The sequence below is a fragment of the Akebia trifoliata genome, chromosome 15 (genome assembly GCF_017979445.1).
Source record: "Akebia trifoliata isolate Shusen 1 chromosome 15, ASM1797944v1, whole genome shotgun sequence".
Lineage (NCBI taxonomy): Eukaryota > Viridiplantae > Streptophyta > Magnoliopsida > Ranunculales > Lardizabalaceae > Akebia > Akebia trifoliata.
The window spans coordinates 573,438-598,019 of record NC_141389.1 but is presented as its reverse complement, the minus strand read 5'-3'; the positions used below and the strand labels follow the sequence as shown (position 1 = coordinate 598,019).

At 33.9% G+C, this 24,582-nt stretch overlaps 3 protein-coding genes across 6 annotated transcripts; 2 read left to right on the top strand and 1 right to left on the bottom strand.

The window, feature by feature from the left end:
• Positions 1 to 2,523: 2,523 nt before the first annotated feature.
• On the top strand, positions 2,524 to 5,355 carry LOC147383747 (methylmalonate-semialdehyde dehydrogenase [acylating], mitochondrial-like). 2 transcript variants are annotated; one of them, XM_086426476.1, is made up of 10 exons: positions 2,524 to 2,677; positions 2,977 to 3,071; positions 3,178 to 3,255; positions 3,432 to 3,593; positions 3,708 to 3,786; positions 3,907 to 4,061; positions 4,222 to 4,285; positions 4,494 to 4,573; positions 4,893 to 4,958; positions 5,216 to 5,355. In XM_086426476.1, exons 1-10 carry the CDS (start codon positions 2,653 to 2,655, stop codon positions 5,288 to 5,290), a joined length of 879 nt encoding a protein of 292 aa, XP_086282602.1. In that variant the 5' UTR covers positions 2,524 to 2,652; the 3' UTR covers positions 5,291 to 5,355. The 2 variants fall into 2 exon arrangements, with proteins under 2 accessions (XP_086282602.1, XP_086282603.1); XM_086426477.1 differs by lacking the exon at positions 5,216 to 5,355 and having other exon boundaries at positions 4,837 to 4,897.
• Positions 5,356 to 6,410: 1,055 nt separating this feature from the next.
• On the bottom strand, positions 6,411 to 7,781 carry LOC147383746 (Presenilin-1). Its single transcript, XM_086426475.1, has one exon. It carries the CDS (start codon positions 7,677 to 7,679, stop codon positions 6,456 to 6,458), a length of 1,224 nt encoding a protein of 407 aa, XP_086282601.1. The 5' UTR covers positions 7,680 to 7,781; the 3' UTR covers positions 6,411 to 6,455.
• Positions 7,782 to 10,900: 3,119 nt separating this feature from the next.
• Positions 10,901 to 21,732, top strand: LOC147383745 (Nucleotidylyl transferase superfamily protein). Of its 3 annotated transcripts, none has more exons than XM_086425514.1 (13): positions 10,901 to 11,232; positions 11,319 to 11,438; positions 12,733 to 12,918; positions 13,021 to 13,072; positions 13,224 to 13,289; positions 13,809 to 13,895; positions 15,861 to 15,953; positions 18,393 to 18,473; positions 19,511 to 19,582; positions 20,302 to 20,370; positions 20,486 to 20,596; positions 21,151 to 21,247; positions 21,446 to 21,732. In XM_086425514.1, exons 1-12 carry the CDS (start codon positions 10,985 to 10,987, stop codon positions 21,199 to 21,201), a joined length of 1,236 nt encoding a protein of 411 aa, XP_086281640.1. In that variant the 5' UTR covers positions 10,901 to 10,984; the 3' UTR covers positions 21,202 to 21,247; positions 21,446 to 21,732. The 3 variants fall into 3 exon arrangements, with proteins under 3 accessions (XP_086281640.1, XP_086281641.1, XP_086281639.1); XM_086425515.1 differs by having other exon boundaries at positions 21,404 to 21,732; XM_086425513.1 differs by lacking the exon at positions 21,446 to 21,732 and having other exon boundaries at positions 21,151 to 21,399.
• The last annotated feature ends 2,850 nt before the right edge of the window (positions 21,733 to 24,582 follow it).

Here is a 24,582-nt window from a genome sequence, read left to right as displayed (position 1 = left end):
ATGACTCTTTTATTTAACTTTTAAAGTAGAAATTTAGTTTTTATATATATAATTATTTGTCGCCCAAATATTATGGGGGAATTTAGTAGAATTAGGGCTGACACCAGATCGGGTGTAGGTCGGGTGAGACTTCTACCAACTCCATACCCAAATTGAAACATATATACTCAATTTTAGGAAAATACCCAAACCCAACTTCTTACCAAAATTTTAGTTGGTTAACCATACCCGATTTCTTAATTAATTCTTGGGTCACCCAAATTTTCAACATCTCATCTGGTTTTTTATTTTTATACTTTAATAACAAAAATTATATCATAAAAAACTAATAATTTACATATATTTATATATAGAATATGAAATTATAATTTTATTGTCGAGTAAACGAGTAATCGGGTAGGATATTACCTAAATTCTTAATCGACCCTACAAAACTTTTGGGTAAATGGGTATCGGGTAATATTACTTGAATTCTTAATCAGGTAGAAAAACCTTGCCCATATCCGATTTATTGGGGTCGGATGATTCAGGTAGATGGTATTATTCAAACCATTGCTAACTTAAAGTAGAAAACCCTATGTTATTGTATTAGGGTGTATTAACTAATTTTCTCTTAATCTTATCCCCGCTAACCTCCATCACTATAAAACCCCGTGTTTGGGTGTGTTAAGTAATTTTTCTCTTTATCTTTTCCTCACTAACCTCCATCCTATACCCCTATCATAAAACAATATATCATTTGCCTTGGAATACGTATAATACAAAAAAAAAGTCGTGTGCATTCTGAGGTAAATGATATACGATTCTATAAAAACCCGTATTAGGGCGTATTAAGTAATTTTCACTTAATCTTATCCTTGTTGACCTCCATCCTATACCCTTATCACAGAACAATATATATTTTCACTGGGATACGTATAATCACAAAAAAAAAGTCATGTGCAGTTTGAGGTAAATGATCTGTGATTCTATGATGGGGCATCATATTATCATGGCTCTTTAATTTATCTTTTAAAGTATAAATTTAGTTATGTATATATATATATCGCCCAAATATTATAGGAGAATTTAGTACAATTCGGGTTGGCATCAGATCGGGTGTGGGTTGGGTAAGACTTCTACCAACTCCATACCCAAATTGAAACATATACACTCAATTTTAGGAAAATACCCAAATCCAACTTTTTACTCAATTTTTATGTGGATAACCATACCCGATTTCTTAATCAAGACTTGGGTCACCCAAATTTTCACCATCATGTATGTTGTTTTATATTTATTTTATTTATTTTTATATACTTTAATAACAAAAATTATATAATAAAATTATATAGGAACTCAATTTTAATATCCAGATCTGATCCATTATCTATGGGATTGGGTCTAGATCATGCCAAACCAGATTTATATACTTCCTAATATATTATCGGACTGGGACATGATTGATCCATATCCAATCCAATAAAATATCAAATAGAAACCTTATCAGAATCCAAACTATCGATCCAGACTTGAAGTTATTTGATCGAAATAGATCAAGTTTAGGGTTTGATCCGATCCACAAACAATCCTAATACATGCAATACCCAAAAACTACACGTACCAGATAAATCGAGATAAATCCTTATGCGTGAGCCAACGAGGGGCTTGAACTCAAGACCTATCTCTTTTTGTTTGTCATGTGCGAGTTAATATTCTAGATCAACACCTTATTTAAATTTCAACATTCAACTTTCTTCATACATAGAATGTTTTTAAGGAAAATCCTAAGATATCGCATGTACAAATACAACTCAAACATATTTATATTTTAATTAAAATATTTTACAGTAACTTTGAAGAAATATTTTTCACAAGAGTCGTGATAATTTGACTCCACCATACTCTCCTAACATGGCATGTGCATAGAACCATATATATTTTTAGACTATTGATTTCCTTACTCAGAAAGTTTTCACTCGATTGACGTGGGAAGTGCACGTAACTATAGATCTTTTCCCTGTGTATCCCGAAGAAAAAGATCTTTGATTCTGTATCTTTGCCATGTCGACCAAATGAAATTTTTTGAGTCAGAAAATCATGATTCTTTTTCATCACTTCGAATACACAATTGCACATCCCCATAAAATATGTATTTGTGTATCTCAAGAAAATCTACGATTTTATGCACATGCCATGTCAAGAGAAGGGAGTCCGAGAATGATTATTCTTTCCACAATTAGTAGAAATCTGTACCGGTCAAAGCGACCCAAATTTTTGACTACTACGACTTCGAAAAGAAGCCATTGGAGTGAAACTTGCCGCACCATAGTAGAGGGCGGATGATATGGAAAGCCGTTATCACCGTCTATAGCCGGTGAGATGCATCAAATCACCGGTAACACCTCCTAGTCAAAGTTGCCCTGTAAGTTACCGGAAGAGGACGAGAAGCCACATGTATTCACTTTTGTGTTTCTCTACTACAGTAAGTAAAACCAACTCCTCTAACGATATACTGCCACGTATGTACTCAATATTACGATGTAATTAAACAGCTTATCAGTAGGACACGTGGTATTTAGTTCTCTTAGCTTCATTCTTATAAAACCACTCTACTTCAGCAAATCGAAGAACAGAAGTAGTAGCGGCAACTGAACAGTAATAGTTAGAGAAATGTTGAAATTTTCTCTTCGACGAGGTAACAAGAATCCATTCATCAATCCACGCCGAAATCATATATATATATATATATATATATTTAATTTTTCTATTTTCCAATATTTGTTCTTGTTTAGCGATCACTATGGACAATCTATTGTTGATCAGATTTTTTTTTAAAAATATTTTTAATTTTTATATTTTCTAATATTTGTTCTTGTTTAGCGATCATTTCCGACAATCTATTGATGATCAGATATTTTTTAATTTAATTTTTTTATATTTTATAATATTTGTTATTGTTTAACGATCACTTTAGAAAATCTATTGTTGTTGCAGGTAGTAGCTATAGCTATAAACCTCAGATTTCTGCTTTGAGAATCACACACTTCTCAACTGCCACGGATGCATCACCAAATCACACTAATCCTCCGGTTAGTTGGAACGTTAAATAAATTAATCGCTGGGTTTTCTTTTTTGGTTTCGTTATAGATCGTAAGATATATATTTTAAGTTATATTAAATTTGTTATTGAACAAGCTGATGAGATTTCGAAATCTTATTGGAGGGGAATTTGTGGATTCTCAAGCAACTACAACTATCGATGTTATAAATCCTGTAAGACTATATAACCCATTAAACCCATCTTTTTTCCCTGCTTTGTGTTTCTTTGAATTAATTAATTGTAGTAAATAAGCTTTTTTTTTTATTATCTATTATATATATATATATATATATATATATATATTATATATATATATATATTTGATTGTTGTTGGTTTGATTTGATAAAGGCGACCCAAGAAATTGTCTCCCAACTTCCATTAACTACCAATGAGGAATTCAAAGCCGCCGTAAGTGCGGCAAAACTGGCTTTTCCGTCGTGGAGAAACACACCTGTGGTTACCCGTCAGCGTGTCATGTTGAAGCTTCAAGAGCTCATCCGTAGAGACATTGTCAGTGGTCCATTATATAATGAAGTTTGATACATTTTGTTCCCCTTTTTATTCTTGTTGCTATTGATGATGATGATGATGACGACATGCTTGCCAACATAAATATGTTATCAGGATAAGCTCGCCATGAATATAACTATTGAACAGGGGAAGACATTGAAAGATGCACATGGAGACGTGTTCCGTGGTTTAGGTTAGTTCATTGCTCATCAAGTGATTTACAAGTTTTGAACTTCATATATGTGTTTAGTAGTTGTGTGAGTTCAATTGGCGCCTTATTATATGCTCATGGTTCTTGATTTTGGTCTTGTAGAGGTGGTGGAACATGCTTGTGGAACAGCAACTCTACAAATGGGAGAATATGTTTCAAACGTGTCAACTGGAATTGATACATACAGCATTAGGGAGCCGCTTGGTGTTTGTGCTGGGATATGCCCCTTCAATTTTCCGGCAATGATTCCCTTATGGGTACGCTTTTTCTTCGCTTTCGTCTTTTTCCATATGGAAGTAATTTTCCAGGAATGATTCCCTTATGAGACATATTAGCTTTTCTTCCTTCATTGTTTTTCTCCTTCATGCACTTTTACACGAACTTGCGTACATAAATTCGTCTATTTGATTTCTACAGATGTTCCCAATGGCAGTCACCTGTGGCAATACATTTGTTCTAAAGCCATCAGAGAAAGATCCAGGTGATTGTTACACCCTTTGCTTTGTACATAATTCCGAACCATCCGGTCATTATTCCTTCAGTTTGCATTTCACTTGCATAATCTCTTGTACGCTTAATCGTCTAAAGGCAATACTAGTGGGCATGTTGTTGACGTTGTTTTATTGTCAATTTTTCATGTTAAAGTCTATCTCTTTTAATCATTGATTGTTCTGGTGTTTACTTTTCAGGGGCTTCTATGATACTTGCAGAGCTTGCAACGGAGGCTGGTTTGCCTAAGGGTGTCTTAAATATTGTTCATGGCACCAATGTAAGCTTTAGCTTTTGAATTTTTCTTAGACACACTTTATCTGATGACCTTATTTTTGACATTATAAACTACATACAAAGAAAAATTAGGAATATTTATTTTGTTTGTCACGTATAAGCCGTGAAGTGTAATGAGATATCTTTCTATTGAAGTGGTGGTCACATACAAAAACACACCTTTACCTTTCTAGGACCAGGTTTGATTTTCTTTTTTTCTGTTTGTTCCCTCTGAGCACATTTACTTTTTTTTATTTGATGTTCCAGCCAAGGTGATTGTTGCATCTGTGATAGAGATTGCTTTCTTTTTCCGATTTGGGCAGGACACTGTTAATAATATTTGTAATGATGAAGACATTAAGGCTATATCATTCGTCGGTTCAAATATAGTAAGTTCAACCTTTCCTTACTGTTCCTTTTACGGATTTTTGAATAATAGTGTTGTACTTAGAAGTAAACAACTTAATGTCTTCCACATCTTCTTGCAATGTTACTAATCCGAACAAGATGAAAGCATCTTTGCTTTTATCTTCCTTCCTCATTAACTTTGAGTATGGCTTTCTAAGGTTTATTGTTTTGCCTCTAGTGTAATGTAGGCATAAAGTATGATATTGCTTGACTTTTAATGGTTATTCTTTTGTTCAAGGCTGGCATGCACATATATGCAAGAGCAGCAGCTAAGGGGAAACGTGTTCAAGTAACTATCATTCATTTGCTTTAGTAGTGGACTTGTGATTTTCTAATCTTAGAAATAAGCTTGTTATCATAAGATGTTGCCCATGAAATCAAAGCTAGGTGTTTAAAAAGAGGTGGTGCACAGTTCTAGAGTGCCATGTGACTGATGCACCAATCAACTAAAAGGAAAATTCTATAAGACGGCTGTAAGACTATGCTTTATAGAGATGAATGTAGAGATGGATGACACGAAACACTAGGAAAGATAACATTAGAAATGAACGCATTTAAGAAAATGTAGTTGCAGCTCCCATAGATGATAACTAAGAGAAAGTGAATTGAGATGGTTTGTGTAGATTTAATGGGGGTCAATGATGGTCCTAGTTAGAATAAAAATAGAAGTTGAGGGTACTACAGAGTGAAAGAAAAACCCAAAAGAATGTGGATTGAGACAGTGAAAGTGATATCAACACACTTTCAACATAGAAAACATGGCTCTAGACATAAATGAATGGATGAACATGATCCGTTTAGCTGACCCCAAATCATTATAGCTTTGATGATGATGATCTTAATATTATGATTTATGGCTAAATGAGTGTTTAACACCTCTTTTCTATACAATATACAGCAATTTTATTGAGGACCAAGACCAAATACAAATTACTTACCAATAACATTCATGCGTGGGCTTAGACTCGTGGCTCAGTTGGTTTGATGCATTGCAAAACAACTTAGAGGTCGTGGGTTGAAGTCCAGCTTACCCATCCGAAAAAAATAAAAATGCACGTGTTTTACAATCCCATATCTCAAAAAGAAACCTAACCGAGAAGTAACACCTTTAGCTTCAAAAAGAGAATTGTTTCTTCACTTTCCAGATAACAATATTTTTCGTTCCATTCACTTCATTTAGATCACATTTTCCTTGGTCCGATGAAGTGAGATAGAAACGGAAAAAAAATAAAATTTGAAAGAGAAATTTTTTTCTTAGGAAAAATCGATTCCTAAAAGCAGACGGTCATCTATCTTCCATCAAATAAAAAAGGATAATATAACACCAGTTTCTCTCAAAGTTTCAATCACCATAAAGATAACCACGATTCAAAAGAAACACAAGTGATAATGCTCGAATTATGCTCATTTGATTAAGTAAAACACAACTCATCTACAACAGTATTTGTATTTATATCCTCAAGAAATGAGTGGAAATATCAAAACATCATCAAATTTGTGGATGTCCCAACAACGAATGGCTCCATTAACAACCGTGTTAAGAAGTAAAACATGACACCCAATGTGATTGATATTGGGAGAGCAGGAAGAGCTTTATGACACAGAGATAACAATATAAGTGTGCACCCGAGTCCCGATATAATAGCAAGGTAACAAGCATAGACAGTCATCAAATCATACATTGCAGCTCTACCCACTAGAACACTATAGAAAACAAAGTCACCAAGACCTAGTTTTATACCTGGTGTCATGGAGACATCAAATCCTCCATTGCCACTCCCCCGCCTCGACGATTCTGTCTCGCTTCCCAAACTAATTATTTCAGAATCAAGTCGAGACCCAAAATTAGCCACCAATGGGGATGTCTCCTCATCTTCTCTCACATTATTAGATACGATCCCTACCCGATGATCATCGATATTCTGTTGTAATGGTTGAAGCTCGACAGAACCCGATGACGACGATGCACCCGTAATTAAAAGACCCATAGACCCACGACTTTCCGAATTACGAGATACGGTCGGCCGAGCCTCGTAGATCAAAGCCGGAAGCTCTTCGTCCCGATTCGAAGCCAATTCAACCAACATTTTCAAGGGTCCTCCCGGAGCCAAAACAGCAACTAAATCATACAAAGCCAATGCAACAAGTAACACCCATGTTGTCCATTCGGGCAATTTAGTAAACCAAGCGGCGACGATTATACCCAAAAGAACCATGTAACCTTGTCTCAAGAAAATAGGAATCCCTTGAGAGAAAACCGATAGAACACCCACAATAGTAAAATTGAATAACAGAATAAAACACGTAATCGAATCAATGGGTATCGAAAAATGTTGAATAATCGACAAAAATATCGATCCACCCATTGAACCCAGAACGAAAAATGCAGAGAAACGCATGTAGTTTTTCAAGAAATTTGTGAAATTGTAGTAGTAAAGGAGGACTAGAAGGAAAGTGACTGCAGCGATGAGGATAATGAAGACAGCTGCGTTGAGAAGGGCTCCCTCGAGTTTTTGAGAGGTTGAATCTGAAGGGGTTTCGAGGTAGACTAAGTTGGCTGCAGTGCGAATTGGTGTGGAAGAGATAGAGGTGGAAGAAGAGAGAGAGTAGACAAGAAGGACGACTAAGAACATACAGATCGAAACAGGGGACATGACACCTATGATTTCGATACCGATGGATTCGAGGATGCTGCTCTCCATTGTTGGTTTGGGAATTTCTTCAAACAGTTTGTGGGTTGGATCTGAGAGAGAGAGAGAATTTTCTTCGAGAAATGAGAATTGCGCGTCGTTAAGCGTAGACTTTTACCTTTCCAATCATGGTTTTAAAACTCGTCCGAGACCGAGACGTATCGTCCGAGTTAACTCGGTATCGGCGGTGAACGAGACCAACTCACAATGAGTTATAAGACGACCGCGTCTCGTGAGTTATGCGAGTCGTCTCGGACGATATTTTCGCAAAACTCGTCCGAGACGAACGAGATAACCGAGAAAATGCAGTTTTTTCATTAACTCGCGAGACAAACGAGTTGACTCGGACGAGATTTTCAAAATCTCATCCGAGTTAACCGAGTTTTACCTTTCTCTTCAATTATTTTACCCCCAAATCAATATTCTACATTATTTCTTCATCTTCTCCACCAAACTTCATCTTCTCCATCAAGTGAAGAACAAAAATCAAAGTTTTGAAAAAAAAATTATCCGATTCAAGAAGAAATCGAAGTGAAAGGTGGATTTACAAGTTTAGTGCATTTATGCAATGAAAATGAAACAACGTAACAATGTAAATATTTAATTTATTTATTTTGATATATATATTATTTTGATATGTAAATATCAAAATTTCGTCCAAGTTAACCAAGTTTTACTGAATATTTTTTAAATTAGTGATGGAACAATGATGCACATTGAATTAACACCGTTAAATTGTGGGTCATTTTCCTAAATCGCAAATATAGGATGCTTCTCAACTGCTAATTACTGATGTAATTGGATACTTAGGATCATAAATTACTATGATCCCCTCAATAGTAAGGCAATCAATGGGTCCAAAATCTGATTCATTCAAATTCGATAATTTCAGATCTCGATTGAAGATTTGGGTTTTGAAAATAGTTTGGCTGTCAATGGATCCAAATTCCAATTTGTGCCTATTAGATAACTTCATACATGGATTAAAGATTTGGGTTCAAATAAAAATTAGATCCGATAAAAATTTGATGCAGTAACCTATGGGATGGCATATGGATCAATCGTGTCCCTATCCGATAAAATGTGAGAAAGTAGGTCAATTGTGTTATATAATTGTGAAGTTTCTTTGTATTTTATTTTTTTGAATGTTGCTTCTTTGTATTTTATATGTCAAATCATACTTATAATATGATGAAAATCAATTGAAACATATTTGAATCATATTGAGATCGAATAAAAACAAATTTCAATACGGGTCGATCCAATTTTTATAATACCGATTTTTATCAAATTGAAATTAATGTTTTAATTGATATTTTTGATGGTAAGTTTGGTGCTTTTTAAATATTGTATTTGGAAAAAAATATTTAGTGCACTTGTGCAATGAAAATGAAACAACGTATCAATGTAAATATTTAATTTATTTATTTTGATATGTGTATTATGATTTTTTTTTTTTAATTTTATATATTTTTTTTAGGTTCATTTTTTAATAGGAATCAATTCTGATTTTTTTCTGAATTTTTCAGAATTTTTCATATTTTTTAAATGGTTAAAAACCATTGTTTCAAGGTTGAACGAGACGACTCGACGAGACGAGACGTATCGTCCGAGTCAACTCGGTATCAGCGGTGAACGAGACGATACGTAATACCGAGTTTTAAAACCATGTTTCCAATTGCGAAAGGTAACGGGAGAGATATTCTATTTTCACACCAACTTTTGCCAAGAGCACCCAATTCATATGACATCAAATCACTAGGATTGACAATGGGTCGGGTAAGGCCTTACCCACTCCATATCCGTAATTTTTAGAAAACTATTGTATTTTTTAAGTTATAGGTCATATTTTTCACAAGAAAACTAAACAACTATGGTAATAATTAAATATTTTTTTCATATATAGTATGTTTTTTTTTTTTTAAGTGTTAGATGGGCGTCACTTTCATATATACTACAAAAAATGTATTTTTTTGACATTCAATGTTCAATCAAACAACTACAAAATTTTACGATGCGAGGAAAATGAGTCTACCAAGCATTACAATTGCAAACAGTCATGAAAGACAGAAAATGCAAAAGATGAAAAATACAAAATTTGGTGTTTTCTTGTTTTTTACAAGATACGAAGCATGGTTTTGAGGTAAAAAACATGGTGATAATCTTTTATCCTAATACTTGAAGATTATGGAGAAAAATCAAGGTTTTTGTAAGAAAATAGAGACAAAGCTATTTAAACTATTTTATGTTAATCTCTAAGAGGATATAATGTTCAAGTGAAGTATGTCATCAATTTTAAATTTAAAGGGTGTGTCAAAACTATGCAGGAGATACGAAGACTTCTTATTCCACAACAACGAAAGCACTTTTTCACTCTTTCATATGTTAGGGGATTTTCACTTGGAAAAGAAAATGTTCCATCTAATGGATTCGAGTCCATAACCATGGGTTCCAATGTACGAGATCTTGTAACACTTACCAATAAGCCCCTCTCAATTAGTAATACACAAAAGAAATCTACTAAGTATGCTGCCAACATTCATCCTAAGATAGAATCGAACTCTCCATGAGATTCATAGTTGCATTACTTATAGCTTCCTTGTTCGTAGACAAAGCGGATTCGGAATTGTCTTTCATTCCAAGACATAACTTGTATCCATGCGCTTCATATTCGCCTGGAGTTCGCTCCCAGAAATATAGCCATCCCTACCCCCTCACGTCAATCCCACGAGCCTCTTATCCATTCTCATTCGATCACGGCGGGGGAGCAAGTCAAAATAGAAAACTCACATTTAATCTAAATAATTAAATTGCAAGTGACCTTATTCATTAACCCAAGACCATTCAAGAAAATAGAAATAAATCAATTGGGATTTATTTATTTAATCTTTTTGTGAAATTACCCTGAACTCAACTTCTAGCCAAAAATCAAAATTTCAATTCTATAAAGGCTCAAGATATCGAAGGAGATGGCTTTTGAGGGTGGGGAAGGGAAATAAAGGGTTTTTTGGCAAGAAGTTGAACGGGGGTATTGTAGTCATTTTCATTTCAGTCTCTTACAGAAGACCACTGTTGGGGATATTTCATATATTTACCAGAGTATGGAGGGGTACTTCTAAATTATCCATTCTTCTGAAGCTTAAATTTTTACGGTTTTACAGTTTTACAGTTTTACAATTTACACCTCTCTCTCTCTCTCTCTCTGCTTTGTTTCTCGACCTCTTCCAGTAACTCTCGAAGCTCTTCTTTTTAACTACTCTAGGGTTTCTCTCTCTCTCTCTCTCGCTCATCTGCAGTTCTTCGTTCCCATCTCTTCGATGGAAACAGAGACAGAAACGAAACCTAAATCAAACGAAGAACTAGAATCAGAAAAAGGAGTTGCAGAGGATCAAGTAGTGAATCCATGGGAGGTATCAGCGAAAGAAGGAGGTAAGATCGATTACGACAAACTCATCGACAAATTCGGCTGTCAAAGACTCGATCAATCCCTAATTCATCGTGTCGAACGCCTCACCTCTCGTCCTCCTCACGTATTTCTTCGTCGCAGCGTTTTCTTTGCACATCGGTCCGTAAATTTTATTTATTTATTATTCAATTGTTTCACCAATAATTGATTTTGATTTTTGAATCAATTTTTTCGAATTATTTTAGGGATTTTAATGAGATTCTGGATGTCTATGAGAAAGGAAAGAAGTTCTATTTATATACAGGGAGGGGACCTTCATCTGAAGCTTTGCATTTGGGTCATCTCGTCCCCTTTATGTTCACCAAGTAATTTCGCTCCCCCTTCTTGAAAATTTTTAAAATTTTCCTTGAAATTTATTGTGAGAATCGGTATAGAAATTAAAAAAATTTGAACTTGTATTTAGTAGTTCTCTACTTATTAATTTGCACACAAAGATATTAATAGAAGTTCTGAGAAATTCTACCATGGACTTGTAGTGGATATTTTGAAGGAAAATGCTGAACTGACTTCCTTTGACACTGCATGGACGTGATAGTGTGCATAGAACCATTCCACCAGGGGCGGTGCCAGGATTTTGCTCGTGTGGGGGCAACCAAGAGTAGAAAAAAATTTGTGGGGACAATTAAGAGTGAAAAAAATAGTTGTGGGGGCAACTAAGAGTGGAATTTTTTTTTTGTGGGGGCAATAGTGGCAGATTTCTTTATCCGCAGCTAAAATCTGTTTCAATAGTACATTAATCCATAGAATTTGAAAACTTTTGTGGGGGCAAGTGCCCCCACAGCCCCCACTCTAAATACGTCCCTGCATTGCACACTGCCATGCCAGCGAATTGTAGTTTGCGTGACACATAAAACCTAATTACATGTTTAAGTTCTCTAAGATCCAGACCATATATTCTATATTTTTTGATAAATATTCTTGTTACCATCATTTTTTTCCGCTCCCTCTCTTTAAAGTGATAATTTAAAAAATAATAATTAAGTGTGACTATATATTTCATCTCTCTGATTGTAGTCTTTATTATTAGTTCAAACAATACGGCCCTACATTTGCAAAGGTATCAAGATATTAATTTTGAAAAAAAATATTGACTCATTGATTAGAATTTAAGAAAAAATGTTGGCTCTTTATGGAAGATTAGAGAATTTTACGTTTTTGAAAGTTATGAAATAGCAACCATTTTTGTAAGGAAGAATTTTCTGTTGGAAAAGTTTTTAAGCTTCCATACCTTGTCTTAGTGAATTTTGTGGTTGGAAACAATTATTGGTTATCTCGCATTGAAAATCCTCCTTCTTTATTGTAATATTGTAATACATATATGATCAGATGCATATGTAGTTAAAATCCCCTGTACGTGTATGCGGAATCCTATTTATATAATCCTTTCATTATACGCTATATGAGATATGAGACCAAAAAGAAGAAATGGCAAGAAAATTTGAATTGTATATCAATGGAGAATTGTGGAAGTCTTTATTGTATTTCATTCTGTAGGGTGTATTGTAATCCATGGGACAAGTTCGTTTTTCTCTAAAATTTTGAAATCAAACCTTACATTCGCCATGCTCAGCTTGTGAGATTTGCTTCCCATGCTTGTAGATATTTGCAGGACGCCTTCAAGGTTCCTCTTGTCATACAACTTACCGATGATGAAAAGTGCATGTGGAAGAACCTGTCAGTGGAAGAGAGTCAGAGGCTTGCCCGTGAAAATGCAAAAGACATCATTGCTTGTGGCTTTGACATTACAAAAACTTTCATTTTCTCTGATTTTGATTATGTTGGTGGGTAAGTATTATTTACATATGTCATATTCTCTGATTTTGAGTGTGTTTGGTAGACCAAGTGTAAGATGGCTTATTGTACATTTGTTTGGAATTTTCTTTACAGTGCCTTTTACAAAAATATGGTGAGGGTCTCAAAATGTGTGACTTTCAATAAGGTGATTGTCAATCACGAACCTCATCAATGAAATGCTTGAAAACATCCTGTTTTTCTTTATTTTTCTCTGTTATCTAGAAAATGCAACATGTCTCTTAATTTAGATGTTTTTACTGAGGAGCAAGGCATGCCTTTTTTTTTATTATATGCAGGTTGTCGGTATATTTGGTTTCACTGCTGAAGATCATATTGGCAAAATTAGTTTCCCACCTGTGCAGGTAAGGTCATCTGCTTCACTATTCATTTATTCAATAAATTGAATGTGGGGACATGCATGTGCGGTTGTGTTTGTTATTCGCTTTTTGTCTTTTACATGTTCAAGGTTGGTTATCTTGGCATTTTTGTTACCATCATTTGAAGTGATGATAGTTTAGTATCAGTTACAACATTGCCTCAGGTACTGTAATTTTAGTTCCCACAACATTGAACCAAGTTGTCTAGTGTTCATTACCTCAGGGTGCTGTACTAGTACAAAAACAAAAATTGTGAAGAGTGCCTCAGAGAGACGAACTTATAATCTTCACTTGTTAAAGCCACTCCTAGCCAAAGAAAGAAGGTGTTGCACAAGTGAAAAATTACACCATATCGAACTGTTGTAACTCATATATCCTTTAAAAGTGTGTTTATTCTTTCTTTTTCAACTTCTGAGTGTGCATGTCTCTATATATAAGGCTTTGCATGGAACATCATTGGTTACCCGTTGAATTTCTGAACATGCTTAAGTTTCATGCTTGCAGGCTGTTCCATCCTTCCCCAGTTCATTTCCACACTTGTTCTCTGGCAAAGATGATCTCCGTTGCTTGATACCATGTGCTATTGACCAGGTTTAGCTTTCTTGATATAATTTTTTTTTATTCATTTTGAATCATGTTATTTTTCTGGATGCAAGTCTTAACAGTTCTCCTCTGAATGATTAAATTTGTACCAACAACTTGATTTTATGCTCTGGTTATGTTAATGGCGTAAACCTTCTATAAGTGTTATATGCTATTTGAGTTTATGAATTTGGTAATCATTAATTATACATATAGAGTTTAAATATGCAATGAATACCTGGGGTTATGGTCACCTTTCTTTTGGCAAGTGAAAGTGAATACATACATTATGTCATCCACCCTTTCCCAAATATATGTGACAAGACATTATATTTTTCCCATATAAAGTTTCGCTTGACTACAAGGATGTGTCTTAATACTGGGAATGTGTTTGAGACTTGAGGGTCTTCCATTTCTGCAGAAGCGTGTCGTTCTTCTATGGTGCTGAGGCAGTACACAGGAATGTTTTGTCATGTACTAGAAAATTAATGGTGGTAGATGGAATGATTTGGCAGAATTAAATGGAGGAATAGGATTTGTTTAATTGGCTTTGCTAATGATGTGATAGAAAACAATATTTATAAATCATTGTATCACATGTTATCAGCTTAAGTAAGCATTAGAAACACTTTTCTCTAGTGTAGTTTCAAGCCTCAATATCAAAGCATACTGTTGCTTATCCAAAGTATCATTCCATCTCGTCCCATATTGTTAAGGGACATTGTTCCAGAGTCATATCGAGACACTGAATGATGCAGATTTTCAACCATGACTGGGAACTCCATTTCCATTTCTTCCATTTGTTCATATAACATTCTCTATCTTTTTCATCAATAAATTCTTCTAGTCAGTGAGCTTATTCTTATAGCTAGTCCTAATGCTTCTTTCCCTGGTAGTTAGTTTTATAAAAAATAAAACTAGCTTCCAATATACAGAATGCCCATAAACACCTTTCTTTATCTATGGTGGTCTAAAGTTGATGGTTTCTTTTTTATTGGAATTCCATGGTGGGACGGCATGGTTTTCAATATCGGTTTCCTATTTCATCTCGTTATCTCAGACGAAACCAGGCTTTTTTTTTTTATAAGATAAAATTTATTGATGAGAGGACAAGGAGTCCTCAAAGAAGAACACACAATGACAACTACTCTCTAATTACATTCTCCCACCTAAAAAAAAAATCTTCAAAGAAAAAGCCCCTAAATTCCTTAAAACTGATTACACCAAAGAATAACAAGCCACATATGTCGAAAATGAGTTCTTCCAAATTACTCTCCTTGCTTTCAAACGTGCGTGAATTCCTTTCTTTCCACAAACCCCACAAATTGCGAATTCCATCTTTTTTGAACTCCATGAACCAGAAAAAAGCATAAGACGAAGAGGAAGAAGAATTGAGCAGGAAGAAGAGGCGGAAAAGGGGGTATCTCAGCCTTCCAGTATTGTTTGGTCTCGGATGATTTCCAAAACCATTCCCGGGAGATCTCATGTTAAAAAGTTGACCTGAGTGGATGGTTTATCGCACATGCTTGTCATGTGCAACTGCATGGACAATGTTCATGTACACCATATGAATGGTGATTCTCATCACGGAGGTGTAATAAAATTGTTCCAATTGGACGACAGTAGTAATCAAGTTCATCCATCTTTTTTAGAAGAATACTACTCATAATTGAATGCTTGAGAAAAAAAGAAGAAAAAAGGCCTTTATGATGGATGCTTATGATAATTTGATCTAGTTGATTTTTGAAATGATCTCGTAGCTTGTTGCTTGGATTCATCTAATAATGGATTTTATCCATGCATCACAATTAAAGTATGATTCTTAAAAATAAACTGTTGCAATGCAATGCGTACTTTAGATTCCTCCTTCCGAGAGAAACTGTTCTTTTTAGTATTTTTCTTCCTTTCATCTCCAAAAATTATTAATTTATCTCAGGAATGTGATAAGTGTACCTATTTTGCTGATATATACAGGATCCTTATTTCAGAATGACACGGGATGTTGCTCCTAGGATAGGATATCATAAACCAGCATTGATTGAGTCCTTATTCTTCCCTGCTCTTCAGGTATTTTTATGAATAAGCTTCTCTCTCTAAATTGGTTCGGTTGAGCTTTAACATCTAATGCCAAACAAGATAGCCTGAACTTTGTTTATTGGTTATATTCATATTATTATATTTTGAGATATTTCCATGAAATATACCTCCACAAGACACGACATGAAATTTAACTGACAGTTTGTTTTTATGTATATTTTGGTGGAAATAAAGTTCATTTTGTGAAATAATTTGATAAGGAAATGCTGAAGTAACATTGAAATTGACATAGTTTCACACATTGCCGAAGTGGATGCGTGTACAGAACCATAGATGCTCTTCATCAAGATATGAGTGAGAAGCATCTATGGTTTTGCGCACAACAATGTCTGAAACGATGTCAATTTCAATCTTACTCCAGCACGACTTTTTTGATAAACAATAAATTTCAACTGAAATAATCAAATTTCAGGTATAAAATACAAAATCCGGAAATATTTGATAAACAGTAAAATTTGCCAAAATATCCATTTTTTTTTTTGTAATATTGATGAAATTTATAAATAAACACGAAAATTATAAATGGCTTGTAAAATGACCTGTAAATTTTACATCATATTCGTTTATTAATATAAGTGATTTATGATTAGGTAGGTAGCTATATATCATCTTATAATGTAATATAAGCATTATAAGCACCTTACTCTACTTATCAATATATAAGCTTCTTAGTGTATCATATGAGCATGCATACAGTCATCTTAGTATATCATGAATGATTATATTATTTTTGTTGTACAAAAAAAAAAAATAAAAAAAATCAATCATCCATGTTCTAATTTGTTGGAAATGCTTGTAATTGTTCATATATATTTTGAAAAAAATATGCTTATTTACACTTTAAGTCCTTTTATAGCGATTTGGTGCGGATGTTAGCAACCTCTTTTCCTATGGTGGAGGTGTGGGGTCCTAAGGTTCCTTTTAAAGTTACTTTCTTTGTGTGGGTAGCTTCCTTGGGCAAAATCTTGACCATGGATAACATTATGAGAAGAGTTGTTTTTGTCAATTTTTGTGGGTTATGTAAGGAGGATGGGGAGTCTATTGACCATTTACTCTCATATATTGCATGGTAGCCGCAAAGATCTAGTCTCATTTTTTAAGCAATTCGGGGTAATGTGGTGCACTCTGCTGTCCTTTCGGAACTTAGTGGAAGGTTGGCTTCATATAGGGCAGAGTTTTTCTGCTTTTAAGAGAAAGCTTTGGAGCATCACTCCATTTGCAATTAGCTGGGAAATTTGGAAGGAGAGAAATCTTAGGACCTTTGAGGGAAAAGAGTCCTTGCTTCAAGGCATTATTTCTTCTATTCTAGGGACTATCTTTTTGTGGAGCAAGGTTTTTGATGAGTCAAAGGGAGTTTATTTTGAAGACTTCATAACCAAGTGGGATTGGGTGTGTAACATTGTTGTTTAGCCGGTTATTGTTCTTGGTGTTTCTTGGTCACTTTATATGTTTATCTTTTCTTTCTTTCCTTTGGTTGTTCTTAAGCTTCATGGTCTCCTCAACCATGCTATCGATAAAGATATTTGATTTATCAAAAAAGGAAAAGAAAAACAAACAAACAAATATAAGAAGGTGTGAATGCAGTACCTAATAGTTAGTTCATTTAAATAAGAGGTTATACGTGTACGAAGTTATTGATATTATTATTCTCATTTCCATGTAAAATATTGTTTTTGGTTGTCAAGCTCTCGGATACCAACACCAATGTGTATCTAAACATGACTATTCTGCACTCACCACTTGACATATGGCTGTTTATCATTGCTTGGTAATTTATGAGTGTGTTTTTCATGTATGTTTTATCATTTTATATAGTTTCAACTTTCAATGACAATTTCCTCAGCATTTCCGTCGCAATTGTATTAATTTCCTCTGATCGAGACCATTCCATTTCCAATTGACTGGAATAGACTTCGAAAAACTGAAATTTAACACCTCAGATGTATTTTTATATTTCCATTGGTTGAACATAGTTTTCGTGATTGTACTGATGAATACTGTCGTTGTGCCATTTTTTTTTTTAATTACCTTAATTTTTCTTTATTAATTTGATCTTTACCTTTCATAATCATGAGTTTTAAACTTGTTTTTTTAGAACTGATATACATTATATGCCACAATCATTTGTAGAACCTAATCCTAGCATGTTGTCCAAGTATGATTGGTGGTCATATCGTTATGGTTTTAGCCTTTATTATACATGATAATTGTTTTGTAGGAATAATGCACATTCAGTAAAATGAAAAATTTTAAGTTATGAGCAGAAGATTGTTTTCTTTGCCCCTTTATTTACCAATGAGCTTGACTAGTAAACTGGGGATATTGGTGCCCACTGCTTTTCATCTTTAAGCTTGCAAGGTTGCTTCATTGGCTATATGCTCGATCTAATTAATTCATTGGTTAGTGCAGGGGGAGACGGGGAAAATGTCTGCTAGTGATCCAAATTCTGCAATATATGTGACAGATTCTGCAAAAGACATAAAAAACAAGGTTTGTTCTCAAATTTCGTACACATTCTTCACGATTCTCTATATTTGGAGCACATGCCCATTTTATAGTATTTTGGCATTTCCTGAATTTATGGTTTGTATTCTATATTGTAAATTGGTAACCCTGGTTGTAAGTATAATATCATTTGTTAAGCAGAAATGGTTGTTCAGCAAGACTTTTAATTGGCACATATAAAAGAAATTGTTTATTTTTTATTTTTGTGGGTTGGGGGAGGGTAGGTTGTCAGAGATGTACATGTAGGAAACATTGTCCCATAAACATGCTTTTATAAGGGAGGGCTGCAGAGATTGTAATTGATTTTATGAAGGAAATATTGTAAAGTTAGACTAGTGAAAGAGAAATTTCTGCTTTCATAGGAAAGACTGCCCTTGCCTTGCAGCGGTGCACATGTAGAGTCAGTGCTGTTGGAATTTTGTGCTAAGGAAGACAGTTTCTCACACCATTTTCGCAATCTAACTCATATACAAATGCCAAAAATCCTATGTGGCTTATATTTCCTTTAGTGTTGAGGTGTCAGGACTCTGGAATTAACAAAATGCCTGAAATGTTTACACATATACATCAAGCGGTATTGATCATGATTTCAGACCTTCCTGAGTTGGTTCCCCCAAGTTAGCTCGGGGTTCTCACAATAACAGAAATGGTTGACACACTTAAATATATTACGGTCCTAAACAACCTCAATCAAGGCTGCACGGCAGCTTTTAATAAACCTCTATTGCATTCCTAGTTACTTATAAATCTGAGCTTCCTTAGTAATTTTCACGTCTTATTTCTTCAGTCAAAAAGATGCACCAGTTTATATATTTCTTTAATACTTTCTGGTTTCCTTCCTGTTTTTTTGGAAAAAACTGCTCAACCATGAACAAACCATTGTAGGCCTTGCAGTGGTTCATATATTTTATTTATTTCTTTGGCGAAAAAGTTGGTCTGCACAACATATAGAAAAGCCCATAGAGCTTTTATAAACATAATATGACCTTTATACTAACTTGGAGGTGTGTTCCCATTTGCAGGTAAATAAGTATGCCTTCTCTGGTGGGCAAGATTCTATAGAGAAGCATAGGAAATATGGAGCAAATCTAGAGGTATCATTTTGTTGTCTATTTGGTGCAAATCTTCGTACATGTTCATGATAGCTTGAACTCTCATGTTGGTAAAGATGCATGGTTACTTCATAACATGATAACAAATAAGCAAATAAGTTATGCTGGAAAAGTTTCTGAACGTGAATCTATGCAGCATTTCTCGGAAAATGCTCTTTCCTTCGCCCTTACATCTACTTTCCATTGAGATTAGTAGTATGTTAACTTCCTCCAATTTTCCTCGGGTGAAAACTGAAGAAACTGCTCATCTGTAGTCACAAAATTCTTCGATTTTTTCAAAAGATTTGTAAAATTCTCCGAATTAGGGGTTAGCCGATTAAATCAGCAAATTGAAGAATTAATCGACGGTTCCTGAATTAATCGTAGAACATGGTAACATTTTTACCCTTCACATTCAAACTCTTATTTTTTTTTCAACATTCAAACATCAAGAAGAAAATAGGGTTTTAGAGAGGTTGAAGATGATGATGGGTTTTGGTAAGAAACCTAAAATCATATTTTGTATAATCTCCGAAATTTTGCTGATTTTCTTATGAAACTTTCCTGAATTATCCAAATTTACCAAATTGAACCTCCACTGAAAAATTACCGAATCCAAACTTTGTTACTATGCTCATCTGTGCGTACTTAGTTGTTGAGCATTTGAATCCTGCCGGGAAATTAACTTTGTGATTGATATCTCCTCTTCGTATGTTTTTCAGGTAGATATACCAATAAAATACCTTTCCTTTTTCTTAGAAGATGATGCTGAGCTAGAGCACATAAGGGAGGTGAGATCATTCTCTGATAAATGTTCTCGTAACTTCTTGTCATCAAAGTGCCGATCTTGCACAAGGATAAATGGCAATTTATATTTCCAAGATTACTTACAAAAACATTTTCCAGGAATATGGAGCCGGGCGGATGCTAACAGGTGAAGTAAAGAAGCGTCTTATTGAAGTTTTGACACAGATAGTGGAACGACATCGCAAGGCTCGGGCAGCTGTGACTGACGAGGTAAGTGCCTGTTTTGTGAAAATTTAACCAAAGAAGCTATTCAAATGTAAAAGCTACTTTTGAAGGGATTTCGGACCCCCAACAAAAAGTAGACTGAAAATAAACTGTTTTGATTCCAACTCTTAATCCTACTTAAACCTTGTTCTAAAGGTTTGGTCAGCTAAATGAAATTTTCCATTCCATTCTGCTAGTCACCTCTTTCGTTATTGGAAGTGTGTTCACTACCACGTTTCTTGAATGAGTCTGTTTCTAGTTTTATCTTTCTAAGTCCTTCCACTTATCCATCTCGGCATCCTCATGTTTGCTACGCTCAATCTATTAACATTATACTTTCTTTACTACTCAAGATTCAACTCCATAAAACATAGATGGTTTCCGATTGACTTTAAAAATTCTCTCTAAATCAATAAAAACAATATAGAGATTCTTTCCCTTTTCTGTGAACTTCTTTTATCATTTTTCTATACCCGTTATTCATGTCTGAACTATTCTTATTGGACCTAGTAGTTTCCTGTTCAATACTATCCTTCTCTGATTCGCTCTCTTTCTCACAGATGGTGGACGCATTCATGTCAGTGAGACCCCTTCCGAGTATGTTTGACTAGACCAAGAGTTACGACAAATTGTACTTCGCTGCAGCCGATGAGACTTGTAAGTTATTTTATTTTTCTTTCTTTTTTGTTCATTTAAACGGAAAAAAAAGAATATTTATTCATCTCTCAGATTGAAATTATGGTGGAAACATTTACTTAGGACTCTCCAACTTTTTGTCTAATTAATGATTCATTTTGCTATTATGTTCATGAGGCCGGCCGATCATGATTGGTTCCTTGTTGCCAATGTATATAGGAAGGTAGTTTTGCTTGGTCTTGACTCTTAAAGAGATTTTATCTTCTTCAGATTTCTGAAAATGCAGAAAATCTTAAATTTATGATAAAAGAAAGAACATGAGAAGGGTAACTTGTGCTCTGTTGTTGAATTAGCTCGCATGAGGTGCTCTCTTTCTGATTCCTTTTTATTTTCATCAAGTATTTACTTCTTTTAATAATATTGTATAACAAAAAGAATAATGTATTTGTAAAAAAAAAGGACAAGTGAATGATAATTGACTTAAGTTAACTATTAAGAATTTATAAGTTACTTAGGTATTAAGTTAACTTAAGTTTGAAATAATTTTTTTTTTCTTTGAAAAAATTATCAAGAATTTATAAGTATTACAAAAATAAAAATAAAAATAAAAATAAAAAGTATTTGTGAAAAAAAGTTGTGTGCATGATATTTAAAAAAAAAAAAAAAGAAGTGTTGGGTGGCCCTAAAGAGGGCAAAAATTGTGCTAGACATTTTTAAAAATAGGGGTTAGAAGTTTCGGAGTAGGCTCATTTTTTTGTGAGGATGATCTCTGTTAACCCTAGTTTACAAGTTGGAGAATCATGGACCGTTCGATTTTTCTAAATCTTTTTTGACGGGGTTAGATGTTTCAGAATGGGTTGATTTTTTCTGAGGATGATCTCTATGATGAGGAGACCATCTTTACAAGAAAAATCAGTTATTCCAAAACTTCTAACCCATACATTGAAAATGTTTGGCTCTCTTTTGGGCTTTCAAAACGCCATCCATACCTAATAGCTTTTTATTTAAGTAGTTTACACATTAAGGAGGACGTGTGACTTTATTATTCTCATTTTTCTATGGAGTATTATTGTTTTTCATTGTTGGACTCAAATATTGGCGACTCTATAGTAGAATATTTTCAATCTTCAATTTTTAACAATTCCTATTGTTGTTTGGTGTCTTTTGACGATTTATTGTGTGTTTTAATGTCTTTTTTTTTAACCATCTTCTCTAAGTTCAAATTTTCTCAATGTTTTTGTCATTTTTTTTTAACATGTTCGTCATTTCAAAGTGACCAAATTATTTTCAAGAAATATTTTTATTTTTAGGTTGATTGAAATAGGCACTGAAATAAAAATTTAACATCTTGATTATAATAATGAAAGAAAAAAAAAAGTAGGCAACCAAATAGAAAAGTTTAATCTATAAATAAAGAAATAAAATTAGAGAAATTAAAAGAAAAAAAAAATAAATAAATAAAACCCTTAAACATACAATAAAAATGCAAATTTTCATAAATGGCTAAAGATTGTATCCCCGCTTTCACATTGGAGCACTTTTATCTTCAAAATAATTCAAAATGGCCAAGTTAAAAAGACAACCACTTTAGAGTGCAAAGAATGCCAAACACCTTGTCTAACTCTCTCATGGAACCTCTTTTCCTAGAATCGAGGTAAACCATGTACCTCACCCATTCAAAAGTTACTACAATTTTACAAAAAATTGATTTTCCAGAATTTTTTTTTTTCATTCAACTATTCACACTCATTTTAAAATTTGAATGGTGGTGACTCCAACCATGGTGGTAATGAGATTGAGATTTCGAGCACATATTAGGGATTAACGAATAATTTTGTTTCATTTTCTGTCGTTATTTGGAGTTGAAGGTTTGTTTCCTTCTTCTGTTAAAGATCTTTTTGGGTCCTAATTATTTTGGGGCAAATCCTTCTTCAAATCGAAGCAAATATTGTGGTGCTTGGTGCCTTTTGTTATTTGTTGAAGGATTTTACTATTTTCTTCGCTGGCTTTGTTGTATTTTTGATCTAAACTCTTCGAGAATTTTAGGTGGTGTTTTTTTTGAAGATTTTCTTATAAGACAAGCTAGTTATGTTGGGAGTCGTTGTGGGTGATTTTTTATTGTTCTTTTGCTTTCTTGTTCCTTCTGGTCGGTCATCTCAACCTCCAATTTTTTTTCTTTTTCAATAAATTATCTTCACTTATAGATAAACAAATAAATCAAGGATTTTTTACAAGAAGTTGAAGACGTGGTATCTTGATTCTTCTTTGATAGCTTCGTATAGAAATCCACGATCAAAAAGTAAATTTCATTGATTTGAAAAACCTTAGACTATCTCAAATATACACCAAAATCTAGAGGACTTTATCAAAGTTACTTATAAATTAAAATAAAACAACAATAATTTTATCGAATACTTATTTTACAAATATTTAATGTAAATATTGTGCATTGTCATCAACACAACTGTTGTAGATGTGATCTTGAATCTGATCACATTGGGGGTGCATGTAGGGTACTTACCAAAGCTTCGATGTTTAAGCCCGTAACTTTCATAGATTGATAAAAAAATCCTTGACTATTTATAATTTTTTTTTCTTAAACTCTAATTTACTAATTTTCTCAACCCGAGCTCAACCTGATTGATGGGCAAGCTTGAGCAACGTTATGTAGAAGATGAGTTGAGCCTAAGTTAAAATATTTCAACCCGGATCAGATGCTATATACTATTATATAAATACTTTTATATTAGTTATATATTTTTATTTCTTATTATTATTATTATGGTTTAATTGAAGGTTGTATGCGCTTTAATTTACTAGTGATTTTTTTTTTTGAAACAAGTATAATTTATTTGCTAATCTAAATGAATTAGGGTTATTCAATGTGCCAAATCCATCCACCCAATTCGATCCGATTGCTCAAAATTACTTAATTCAGGCTAACGAGAGCTCAACCTGATTTTAGAAGATAAAGTTCAAGTTAGTAAGCTTAGGTCTAATAATGGTCAAATTGAATTGAGCTTGTGTTGAGTGTTCTATTACTTGGGTTGAGTCTGGGTTTATCCTTCAACTTACCCAGGTTGTAGCCCTAATGATTCTCCTAACATAACCATCCAATGTCACTCTGGTCGTTAAAATCTTACTCAGACGATACTCCTTCCTCACGTAATACAAATCTCGAGACATAAGACATGTCTAATGAGGATTCATGCATATTATTCACTAATTCAATCATGATCAACAGGTAGAAATTGTACCATTTTAAAAATGATTTAAAATTTCATACTGCTATAAATAATTCAATTTCGATCGACACCAGAATAAAACATTGACCTTGAAACATTGAAAACAAATTT